At 46.0% G+C, this 12,806-nt stretch overlaps 1 protein-coding gene across 1 annotated transcript in view; it reads left to right on the forward strand.

Annotated features, from left to right (window-relative positions):
• Positions 1–4,174: 4,174 nt before the first annotated feature.
• The window catches only part of rab3il1 (RAB3A interacting protein (rabin3)-like 1), a 111,983-nt gene continuing 103,351 nt past the window's right edge, over positions 4,175–12,806 (forward strand). Inside the window, exon 1 of the mRNA XM_078415225.1 lies at positions 4,175–4,219. Coding sequence (XP_078271351.1) covers positions 4,218–4,219 — 2 coding nt within the window. The 5' untranslated portion in view covers positions 4,175–4,217. The remainder of the gene's footprint in view (positions 4,220–12,806) is intronic.

Consider the following 12,806-nt stretch of genomic DNA (forward strand, 5'->3'; position numbering starts at 1 on the left):
TTCCTATTGCAAATAATCCCTCTTTTAAACCCTCTACTTTAGATGGTGTCTTCACCCAATGGAAGAACAAAGGAATTAATACTGTGGGAGACCTATATTGGAAGGGGACTTTTTCCTCCTTCCAAGAGTTGCGGGTGAAATACGATTTGAATACAAATAATTTTTTCAGATATCTTCAGGTTAGGGACTCTGTGAAAACATACATGCAAGACTACAACACTGCAAGTCCAGATAAACTTGACGAATGTTTGAATAGACTTGCAGATACAGAGAAGTTGATATCCTACATTTACAATGTTCTTCAAACATCAACTCCCCATCATCCCCCACATGTTCTTCAAACATCAACTCCCCCACATGGTATTGGGGGTAGGGTACTGACATGGATAGAAAATTGGTTGACAGACAGAAAGCAAAGAGTGGGGATAAATGGGTCCCTTTCGGAATGGCAGGCAGTGACCAGTGGGGTACCGCAAGGTTCGGTGCTGGAAACCCAGCTATTTACGATATACATTAATGACTTAGATGAAGGGATTAAAAGTACCATTAGCAAATTTGCAGATGATACTAAGCTGGGGGGTAGTGTGAATTGTGAGGAAGATGCAATAAGACTGCAGGGTGACTTGGACAGGTTGTGTGAGTGGACGGATACATGGCAGATGCAGTTTAATGAAGATAAGTGTGAGGTTATTCACTTTGGAAGTAAGATTAGAAAGGCAGATTATTATCTGAATGGTGTCAAGTTAGGAAGAGGGGATGTTCAACGAGATCTGGGTGTCCTAGTGCATCAGTCACTGAAAGGAAGCATGCAGGTACAGCAGGCAGTGAAGAAAGCCAATGGAATGTTGGCCTTCATAACAAGAGGAGTTGAGTATAGGAGCAAAGAGGTCCTTCTACAGTTGTACCGGGCCCTGGTGAGACCGCACCTGGAGTACTGTGTGCAGTTTTGGTCTCCAAATTTGAGGAAGGATATTCTTGCTATTGTAGCGTTGGTTCACTAGGTTAATTCCCGGAATGGCGGGACTGTCGTATGTTGAAAGGCTGGAGCAATTAGGCTTGTATACACTGGAATTTAGAAGGATGAGGGGGGATCTTATTGAAACCATATAAGATAATTAGGGGATTGGACACATTAGAGGCAGGAAACATGTTCCCAATGTTGGGGGAGTCCAGAACAAGGGGCCACAGTTTAAGAATAAGGGGTAGGCCATTTAGAACGGAGATGAGGAAGAACTTTTTCAGTCATAGAGTGGTGAAGGTGTGGAATTCTCTGCATCAGAAGGCAGTGGAGGCCAGTTCGTTGGATGCTTTCAAGAGAGAGCTGGATAGAGCTCTTAAGGATAGTGGAGTGAGGGGGTATGGGGAGAAGGCAGGAACGGGGTACTGATTGAGAGTGATCAGCCATGATCGCATTGAATGGCGGTGCTGGCTCGAAGGGCTGAATGGCCTACTCCTGCACCTATTGTCTATTGTCTATTGTCTATCTGAGGTTTACAGGCATGCATAGGAAGATGAGATGGGTCAACAAATTTCCAATGATACATGGGACGAAAGCTTACAACATATCCATACTTGCTCCTTAAATGCCAGACATTGCCTGATACAGTTCAAAGTGCTGTACAGGTTATACTATTTAACAACCAAACTGAACAAAAATTTCCCCAGTGCTTCTCCTCTTTGCGATAATTGTCAATTCCAAGAAGCCACTTTAATCCATAGTTTCGTACTATGTACCGAAATAGAAAGTTTTTGGATGGAAATATTCAAAGTTTTCTCCAATATACTGAAAATTCATTAGAGCCAGACTCAAAACTGATAATACTGGGAATATCAGAAGCATGTAGTACATTGACTGTTTTTCAGTAATGCTTTGTCAGCTATGGACTAATATTAGCAAAAAGCATACTTAAATTCTGGAAAAGTGTTGAAGTTCCTCCAGTGAAGATGTGGATTACAGAAATGACAGACACATTACATTTAGAGAGAATTCAGTTTATCTCGAATGAGAAACCGAAGCAATTTTTAAAAATATGGTCACCTTTTATCAATTTTCTCGAACAATACAATTGTTGAACATAATTCAAAACACTCGTAGGGCTGGGTGAGCGGGCTCATGGGTGGTATAAGAAAATAACTGCAGATGCTGGTATAAATCAAAGGTATTTATTCACAAAATGCTGGAGTAACTCAGCAGGTCAGGCAGCATCTCAGGAGCGAAGGAATGGGCGACGTTTCGGGTCGAGACCCTTCTTCAGACTGATGTCAGGGGGGCGGGACAAAGGAAGGATATAGGTGGAGACAGGAAGACAGTAGGAGATCTGGGAAGGGGGAGGGGAAGAGAGGGACAGAGGAACTATCTAAAGTTGGAGAAGTCAATGTTCATACCACTGGGCTGCAAAATATGAGGTGCTGTTCCTCCAATTTCCGGTGGGCCTCACTATGGCACTGGAGGATGCCCATGACAGAAAGGTCAGACTGGGAGTGGGAGCGGGAGTTGAAGTGCTCAGCCACCAGGAGATCAGATTGGTTAACGCGGACCGAGCGGCGGTGTTGAGCGAAGCGATCGCCGAGCCTGCGTTTGGTTTCGCCGATGTAAATAAGTTGACATCTGGAGCAGCGGATGCAATAGATGAGGTTGGAGGAGGTGCAAGTGAACCTCTGTCTCACCTGGAAAGACTGTTTGGGTCCTTGGATGGGGTTGAGGGGGGAGGTAAAGGGACAGGTGTTGCATCTCGTGCGGTTGCAGGGGAAAGTGCCCGGGGATGGGGTGGTTTGGGTAGGAAGGGACGAGTGGACCAGTGAGTTACGGAGGGAACGGTCTCTGCGGAACGCAGAAAGGGGAGGGGATGGGAAGATATGGCCAGTGGTGAGGTCCCGTTGTAGGTGACGGAAATGTTGGCGGATGATTTGTTGGATACGCTGGCTGGTGGGGTGGAAGGTGAGAACGAGGGGGATTCTGTCCTTGTTACGAGGGGGAGGGGGAGCAAGAGCGGAGCTGCGGGATGTGGAAGAGACCCTAGTGAGAGCCTTATCTATAATGGAAGAGGGGAAGCCCTTTTTCCTGAAGAATGAGGACATCTCTGATGCCCTAGTGTGAAACACCTCATCCCTGGCACAGATGCGGCGTAGACGGAGGAATTGGGAGTAGGGGATAGACTTTTTGCAGGAGACCGGGTGGGAAGAAGTGTAGTCCAGATAGCTGTGCGAGTCAGTGGGTTTATAGTAGATGTCAGTCACTAGTCTCTCTCCTGTGATGGAGATGGTAAGGTCCAAAAACGGGAGGGAGATGTCGGTATAGTCCAGGTATATTTAAGGGCAGGATGGAAAATGGAAGTGAAGTGTATGAAGTCCGTGAGTTCTGCATGGGTACAAGAGGTAGCACCTTTTCCTTCTTTCTTTCTCTTTTTAATTAAATGCCTTTTTTGAAAAGTGCTAAAATTGAAGCTGTTCATAAAGCTACCAAGTTGTCATGTTATTTTAATACAAATGCTTCCAATAAAACGTAAATAATATAAGAAATAAAGTAAGCTTTGAGGAGCTAAGTACCTTTCTAAGTACCCGCGGTCTAGGCTTAAGCTCAGGGGTGACCGCGCTTTTGCGGTTGCAGCTCCTAGACTGTGGAACAGCATCCCTCTCCCCATCAGAACTGCCCCCTCCATCGACTCCTTTAAGTCCAGGCTCAAAACCTATTTCTACTCCCTAGCGTTTGAGGCTCATTGAGGAGGCGCTGTGAACTGTTTGCGTGCTACTTACTGTATGTTTCATTTTTTTCCTTAGTACCTAATCAGATGTACAGCACTTTGGTCAACGTGGGTTGTTTTTAAATGTGCTATACAAATAAAATTGACTTGACTTGACTTGACTTGACTTTCAGCAATAGATTTTCTGAAAAATATATCGTATGTGCGATGTTCAAGAAATTTTGAGGCTGGTACGTATTCAGTCTGCATTCTAAGTGAACATAAAGCACTTCTCATATCTCAAGGGTTACCTCTCAATGAAGGCATCGGTGCACCAGCACTGACATTGGCTATCTGGTGAATAAAAGTATTTGAAGAGTGAGATTTCAAACGCAACGGAATGACGTGGTCTCTGGAGTAACATTGATCACTGCCTTCCTTCCGCGACATGGATTACTTACAAAGATAGAATATACATCATCAGAAAACAGAGATAAGAAAGGAAGCTGCACTCCGACCTGCGCGAGATAACCACTAATGTATGAGGTGTTTGCGCAGTAATCAACCAGAACATGCGAGAAAGGTTTGAAGGAAGGGTTGGGGATTATTGTGAAGCCACGGCGAGGAAAGTAACAGGAGGGGAAGGGGGCGGTTGTGGAGGGGAGAAATAGGTGGGAGTCGAGGATGGAAGAGAGGGGAAGGGAAAGGAGTTTGGTTAGTGCGAGGTTACCTAAAATTGGAAAGTTCAACGTTCATACCGTGGGGTTGGTTGTAAGCTCCCCAATAGGGCACCTGGTGTCCTTTGTGCCGGGTTAGTTGGACACCAGGGGGCGCGCGTAGCGGGAGCGGGGCCGCAACTCGGCGCCGGTGGTCGTGACTGCCGGTGGGTGGGGGGGAGGGTAGGGGGAGAATGTTCCAGAACCCGAAGTAAAAGCGTCCGGTCGTCGCGGTCTCTGCTTGGTGCCCCCGAGACAATGAATCTTATGTTGTCTACCTCGCCATAAACAAAACAAAAAAGTCGCGCGTTTAAAAGTAAGAGCTTCCTGAGGCGCTAATCAGCCGCGATAATTAATTATACAGACACACAACTTTGACCAAAAAACAAGTCCTCTAAAAAAAGTGATTCTAACCCGAAGGATGTGCCTGGTTAATCATTCCGCAGCACACTGGTAATTAGCAACAAGAGGCTGAGAAATGGGAAAGTCTGAAGCAAAGTCTATGGGTAAAATAAACAGGTAATTCGAATGGTTTTGACGTCTTCTACTTTTTTTTCTTGTCCTCCTGATTTTCTGACCACTTTTAGAGATGTCCATTGTTGAGTGCTGGCCCACGGCCACCCCTCACCCTGCTTGGTGCCGCCAACATGTAGCTCCTTGGGCGGAGTTCCTCTCTTTCATTCTCTTATGCTACACGTTGTTGGAGAACTGGATATGTTGGAATCTTGACCAATATACAAAGTGCTGGAGAATCAGACTGTCATTTCCCTCTACAGATGCTGCCTAACCTGCTGACTTCTTCCAGCAGTTTGATTTTCGCTCCATGTATATTATTTCCCAGTAATTCTTTGCCTTCTAAATAGAGGGTCCAAAAATCAAGTGCCAATTTTGCCCCTGAGATTATTAGCAGGGCAAAATCAGTACACGTTCTCAATATCTATTTGATAGTACTGATAGTTTGAAGAAGTGTCCTGACCTGAAATGTCACCTATTCATGTTCTCCTGAGATGCTGCCTCATCTGCTGAGCTCATCATGCACTTTGTACTTTGATAGTACTTCATACCAGTTTCCTCTCACGTCCCAAAGACATGAAGATTGTCTGGTTAAAAAACAACTTGCTGGAGGAACTCAACGGGTCAGGCAGCATCTCTGTAGAGAATTAGCCGATGACGTTTTGGGTCAGGACTCTTCTTTAGAACCTGAAACACCTGCCATTTCCCCGCACAGATGCTGCCTGACCCTCAGAGTTTCTTCAGAAGTTTATTTTTGTTCTATACATTGTTTCTCAATAATACTTTGACATTTGAATGTAGGGTCGAAAAATCAAATGTCAACTTTGTTCCTAAAATTAACCTTTTTTTAGGCCAATTCTCCTAAATCAGTTTACATTCCATTTGATATTGCTTTATAACTAGATTATTTCCCTTCACATCCCAAAGACGTGAAAGTTGTTGGGTTAATACAAACTAATGGTAGAACAGCATGTCAGGCAGTATCTGTGGTGGGAAATGGGCCAATGATATTTTAGGTTGGGAACCTTTTGCAGAACCTGCAAGGTTGTCTATCCATTTCCTCCACAGATAGAAAAATATGTGCAGAGTAGGCAATTCGGCCCTTCGAGCCAAACCGCCATTCAATATGATCATGGCTGATCATCTATAATCAGTACCCTGTTCCTACTTTTTCCCCATATCCCTTGCGTGCTTGTGTGAAAAACAAAGGAGGGAAATTGGTGTGGAGAATACTAATATGGAAGAGCAGTTTGAGATTGAGGAGGAAGAGATGTGGGGGCTCTCGAAGAGCATTAAGGTGGATAAATCCACAGCAATTGATGGGACTTATTCCCGGATATTCAGAAAGGCAAAACCTCCAATAAGCTCTGAACTATAAAGATTTGGGGGCAATTATTTTGTCTTTGCACTATCATTGTTTGTTTTTTATGTGTACATATACCATACCATACGATAGAACTTTATTTATCCCAGGAGGGAAATTGATCTGCCAACAGTCATAAAACAATACAGTCAAAAAACATATGTGTGTGTGTATATAAATATATATACACACACACACACACACATATGTACACATAAAAAACACAATAATAGTGCAAAAAGACAAAACCCCTCTATATATATATTTGTGTGTGTGTGTATGTATATATACACCGATGAGCCAAAACATTATGACCACTGACAGGTGAAGTGAATAACATTGATTATCTTGTTACAATGGCCCCTGTCATTGGGTGGGATATATTAGGCAGCAAGTGAACAGTCAATTCTTGAAGTTGATGTGTTGGATGAAGGAGAAATAGGCAAGAGTAAAGACCTGAGTGACATTGACAAGGGCCAAATTGTTATGGTCAGACGACTGGGTCAGAGCATCTCTGAAACGGCAAGGCTTGTGGGGTGCTCTTGGTCAGCAGTGGTGAGTACCTACCGACAATGGTCCGAGGAGGGACAAACCACAAATCGGCAACAGGGTGTTGGCCCAAGGCTCATCGATGCACGAGGGCAACAAAGGTAATCATGTGTGGTCCGAACCGACAGAAGGCCTACAGAAAATTTGCACGTCACAGAAAATGTTAATGGTGGTCACGGGAGGAATGTGCCACAATACACAGTGCATCGCACCCTGCTGCGTATGGGGCTGCGTAGCCGCAGACCGGTCAGAGCGCCCATGATGACCGCTGTCTACCTTCGAAAGCGCCTACATCGGGCAAGTGAGTGTCAGAACTGGACCTTGGAGCAGTGGAAGAAGGTCGCCTGGTCCGATGAGTCCCGTTTTCATTTAGATCATGTGGATGGCCATGTACGTGTGCGCCATTTACCTGGGGAAGTGATGGCACCAGGATGCACTGTGGGAAGACGACAAGCTGGTGGAGGGAGTGTGAAGCTCTTGGCAATGTTCTGCTGAGAAACCCTGGGTCTGGCCATTCATGTGAATGTCAATTTGACAAATGTCACCTGCCTAAACATCGTTGCAGATCAGGTACACCCCTTCATGGCAATGGTATTGCCTGATGGCAGTGGCCTCTTTCAGCAGGATAATATGCCCTGCACACTGCACACATTGTTCGGGAATGGTTTGCGGAACATGATGAAGTGTTCACGGTGTTGCCCTGGCCTCCAAATTGTCCAGATCTCAAACCGATTGAGCATCTGTGGGATGTGCTGGATTGACAAGTTGATCCACGGCGGCTCCACCTCGCAACTTACAGGACTTGAAGTATCTGCTGCTAATGTTTTGGTGCCAGATACCACAGGACACCTTCAGGGGTCTTGTGGAGTGCATGCCTCGGCGGGTCGGCGCTGTTATGGTGGCACACGGAGGACCAACAGCATATTAGGCAGGTGGTCATAATATTTTGGCTCATCAGTGTACATACACTGAACTTTTTTTCAGACTGAAGTAGGGTCTCGACCCGAAACATCACCTATTCCCTTTGTCCAGAGATGCTGCCTGACCCGCTGAGTATCTCCATTAATTTGGTTTTGATTCTGGCATTCGCTGTCTCTTGTTGTCTCTAAGGAAATCGGGAATATGGAATTGTGAGATTAATTCAGACTGATAAGTTTCTTTGCAGAAGTTCTCAATAGGTTGTGTTATTAGGAGAGTCAATGAAGCTTACCTCATTATTTAGCAAACAAGTAGAATTTGCTGTGCTGATTTTGTTACTGTTTATTTTCAGGAAGCTTAATTTATCGATTACAACTTGTTCCACAGTAGAACAGTAAATATCGCTGAGTTATCTAAAGATTCAAGAGTATTCTGAAAGCTTTGTAATGTCATGCAGCCACAACTGCAATAAGCCGCTACTGTTTCAATGCTGGCAACGTTACATTACCAAGTATTGTGCAAAGAAAATACTATTGTATGTTTAGCAGTGAGAACATGTTTATGTTACCAAGAGCATTGTCCTTGGTAATCAACAGGAGAAATATTTCGGAAAAAAACTGCGAATGCTGGTTTAAAACGAAGGAAGACACAAAATGCTGGAGTAATTCAGCAGGTCAGGAGAAATATATCTCATGCTGTGTAGAAATAATAATTGAACACGGGTTCCAAACACTATCATTGTTATTGTTCAGGAATATTAAATGTAAATTAGGAGATCAGCTACGTTAAGCTGCATTTCCAACATATAGCCATGGTGTAATAAGGAATTACTTTGAAATAATAACTGGGAGAAATCAAGAGGTTCAAAGCAATCCACTTGTTCTAATCTGAAGAAGGGTCCCGACCCAAAATGTCACCTACAACAAAGCAGTATCTTTGGTATAAACCAGCATCTGAAGTTCCTTTTTATTAAATATTACCCCTTGTTCTTATTCTTTGAGGATTTGTTGAGACAAGAAGCCCACCAGTCTGAAGAGGGGTCCCGACCCTTCAGTGATTTGGATGGGAATGTACATGGCATGATTAGCAAGTTTGCAGATTACAGTAAAGTGGGTAGTATTGTAAACAGTGAAGATGGTTGTCAAAAATTGCAGCAGGATCGCGATCGGTTGGGCAGGTGGGCTGAGGAATGGTTGATGGAAATGAATACAGAGAAATGTGAGCTGTTGCATCATGGAAAGTCTAACAAGGGCAGGACTACACAGTGAATGGTTGGGCTCTGGGGAGTGTTGTAGAACAGAGGTATCTAGGTACATAGTTCTTTGAATGTGGCGACACAGGTACATCAGTCTGAAGAAGGGTCTCGACCTGAAACGTCACCCATTCCCTCTCTCCTAGATGCTGCCTGACCTGCTGAGTAACTCCAGCATTTTGTGATACCTCTGTGCTGGTTGATGTGGTGGACCGGAATCTGATGGTCGCGTACCAGGTCGATCTTGGAAAAAACCTTGGCACCGTCCAGGTTTGCCGTGAAGTCCTGGATGTGAGGGAGAGGATACCGTACGGCTGTTGTGACCTCGTTGAGATGGCAGTAGTCCCCACAGAGTCTCCAGCCCCCAGATGCTTTGGGGACCTTGTGAAGCGGGGATGCCCATGGGCTGTCTGAGCGGCCCACTATGCTCATTTCCTCCATCTTGCGGAACTCGTCTATGGCCAGTTGGAGCTTGTCGGGGGGCAGCCTACGTGTGCGTGCATGGAGTGGCGGTCCGGTGGTGGGGATATGGTGTTTCACCCCATGCTTGGGGCTGGCCGTTGTGAACTAGGGATTTATGAAATCAGGGAAATCGACCAAGATCTTGGCGTACTCGTCGGAGAAGGTCACTGAGCCGAGGTGGGGCGCAGTCAATTTGGCGTGGCGCAAGGCAATCAACTCAAGCGTCTTGGAATTAACGAGACGTTGTTCTTTCACTTCGACCGGCAGGGAGTGCGCCCGGAGGAAGTCGGCGCCCAGCAGCGGTTGTGAGACGTTGGCGTTGGTAAAGTTCCACTTGAAGTGACAGGAGTTGAAATTGAGCGAGAGCTTGCGGACCCCGTATGTTCAGATGTTGCTGCTGTTGGCGGTGGTCAGGGGAGGCCCCTTCTTTCCGGAACAAGTGTCAGTGCCCGAGGGGGGCAAAACGCTGACCTCCGCTCCCGTGTCAACGAGAAAACATCGCCCCGAATGATGATCCCAGATGTAGAGGAGGCAATGTAGTGCCACTACCGACGGCCGGCCGAGGCGTTTCCCAGATGAGTGCAGGGTGGTCGGCATCGGTGGGCCTCGGAGCCCCACCTTTGGCGGTAGTAGCACCACTTGTCCTTCCTGGCACAGTACCTGGCCGACGTCACTGCCGCTCCTTCCGTGGAGGCACCGCCACCAGACTGATGGTGGCTCCACCCTGCTGTTTGACCTGCCACAGCACGTCCGCACTGGCTGCCAGCCGTCGGGGGTCGGTGAAATCGTCATCCGCGAGGAGCAGGCGGGTATCTTCAGGCATCTACACAAGGAAGACCTGTTCAAAAAGGAGGCAGGTCTTGTGTCCATCCATCAGGGCGAATATTCCGTTCATGAGCACGGACGTTTTGCGGTCGCTTAGGCCATCCATGTGCAGGAGTTTTGCCGCCCTGTCGCGGCGGCTCAGACTGAAAGTATCCTTGAGGAGTGTTCTGATCCCTTCATACTTGTTGTCGGCTGGTGGCTGGCGAAGGTAATCGATCAGGCACCTGGCGGTGTCCTGGTCCAGCGCACTGACCACGTAGTAGTACTTGGTGGCATCGGCAGTTATCTGGTGGATGTGGAATTGGGCTTCGGCTTGTTCAAACCACACTTAGGGCTGTGATGTCCAGAAGGTGGGCAGTTTGAGTGAAACTGTGTTCTGCAATCCGGGTTGTCTCCTCCAAGCATGATGAAATCCAAAAGAGGCCGTTTTGGATCGTCGGGATCACCACTGTGGAGGTTCACGTGTTGTATAAACGGTTAGTTTAATATTTAAACGATACAGCTCAACAATTAGTACAAGAGGGCAAGGTGTGTGTTAAGGTGTTGACTTTGAGGTGAAGACTAACTCCATTGTCCACTGCACACTGTCAGCAGTCCCCCCAGGTCGACGTTGATTGGTCGGCCCAGATCCCGCCAGGTCCACGCGAGTGCTCGAGCTCGAGCTTGACGAACGACGGTTTGAGACCAAAGTGGGTCGGCCCACCACAATAAGCAGGGAATTGAGTGATATAAACATGTGCAGTTAGAGGAAGATACAACGTGCTAGAGTAACTCAATGGGTCAAGCAGCATCTCTGAAGAACATGGATAGGTGATGTTTTCGGGACAGAATCTGATCATCATTCTGAAGATTGGTCCCAACCTGAAACATCACCTATCCATGGTCTTCAGAGATGCCTCCTGACACACTGAGTTACTCCAGCACTTTGTGTCTTCTTTCATAAGTCAACATCTACAGTTCTTTGTTTCTGCAGGCAGTGGAGATTAGGTTAATTTGTCATCATGTTTGGTGAGGACATTGTGGCCGAAGAGTCTGTTCCTGTGTTTTATGTTCTATGTTCTGTTTATTATAATTGCTTTGTTTGGTGCTGATCTGCTATGGAAACTTTTTCATTCATCATGTTTAGAACTGTTTTATGCTGATCTTATAAAAGGCTAAATATCCACTCATCTGCTTTTCTGTCATTGAGATATTATGGGGCACTAATTTTTGTAACATAGTGAAACATTCATAATGGACTGCATTTTGGCCTTGCCTCATTAATGCTGGCAGCGGCTTGTACGATTGGTGTGCAAACAGTGATTCACCCTGTGAATTTATCTTTTGAGGCCAAAATGTATTCAGGAATGGTGATGCAAACCTCTGATCCAATCTTTGTGAAGTTAGTATCCTTCCAAGTATCCATTTTCTTTCTGAGAATTTTTCTCGGGCTGTATCTTTATTTTCTGTTCAACAGTTGCCTATCTCCTAATATCATGAATTTTGGGTGGTTCTGGATGACTGTGATAGTTAGAGCAGTAGAGCAAGTGGGACCTCAAAACTATTACTCGGCACATCACGGCCTGATTTGGCAACTCGAACGCCCAAGAATGAAGGAGATTACAAAAAATGGTGAACATTACCTGATTCATCATGGGTACTGACCTCCCCACCATCAAAGTGATCTATAGGAGGTGCTGACTCAAAAAGGCAGCCAGCATCATCAAGGATCCACACCAACATGGCCACGCTCTTATTTCATTCGTGTCATGAAGAAGATATAAGAGATATAAGAGCCAGAAAACTGTAATGTTCAGGTTCAGGAACAGCTTCTTCCCAACAACCATCAGGCAATGGAAGGCTACGAACCCGAACTAAACTCGAACTCTGAACGGCCTGGGTTGCACTGGGACTTCGAACTTTTTGTTTTTGCACTAAATTGTCTTTTTTTTTCAAATTTATTGAACTTTTTGTTGTTTATTATGGTATCTAATGAGTACTGTGTTTACAGGGCTCGTACGGTCCTTGAAAGTCCTTGGATTTATTATAGGTCTGTGAAAGTCCTTGAAATTCACTTTTTATGATAAAAGTATTAATTCATGCAGTAATGTGGCGTTTTTTCATCGATTATAATGCGTATATTTATTAAAAGTCGGGAAACATTGTTAGACATGTTTGTCTTTGTCGCCTTTTTTCCCTCCTCGCCACCGCCGCTCACCCCGAGGCTTCTGAACAACAACTACAACACTTGTGTTTGTTCTTATATCGCTACGCTAGAGGGAGACGGGACCGGGAAGAGAGTGGAGGAGCGGAGCAGATCTCGCTGGCACTGGGAGAGAGAGAGAGAGAGGGAGAGAAGCCCCCGCAAGTGGCGGCGCTCCTTCACCGGACCCCCTTGACACCCTCGCGCTCCCGCTCTCACCCGCTGCTCCCTCTACCCCGACTCTCTACCCCCGATTCTCCGATTCTCTCATTCTCTCTCTCTCTCTCTCTCTCCCTCTCTTCCTCTCCCCCCTCCCTCCCCTCTCCACCCTCCCTCCCCCCGCTCT

This window comes from Rhinoraja longicauda, chromosome 18 (assembly GCF_053455715.1).
Source record: "Rhinoraja longicauda isolate Sanriku21f chromosome 18, sRhiLon1.1, whole genome shotgun sequence".
Classification (NCBI taxonomy): domain Eukaryota; kingdom Metazoa; phylum Chordata; class Chondrichthyes; order Rajiformes; family Arhynchobatidae; genus Rhinoraja; species Rhinoraja longicauda.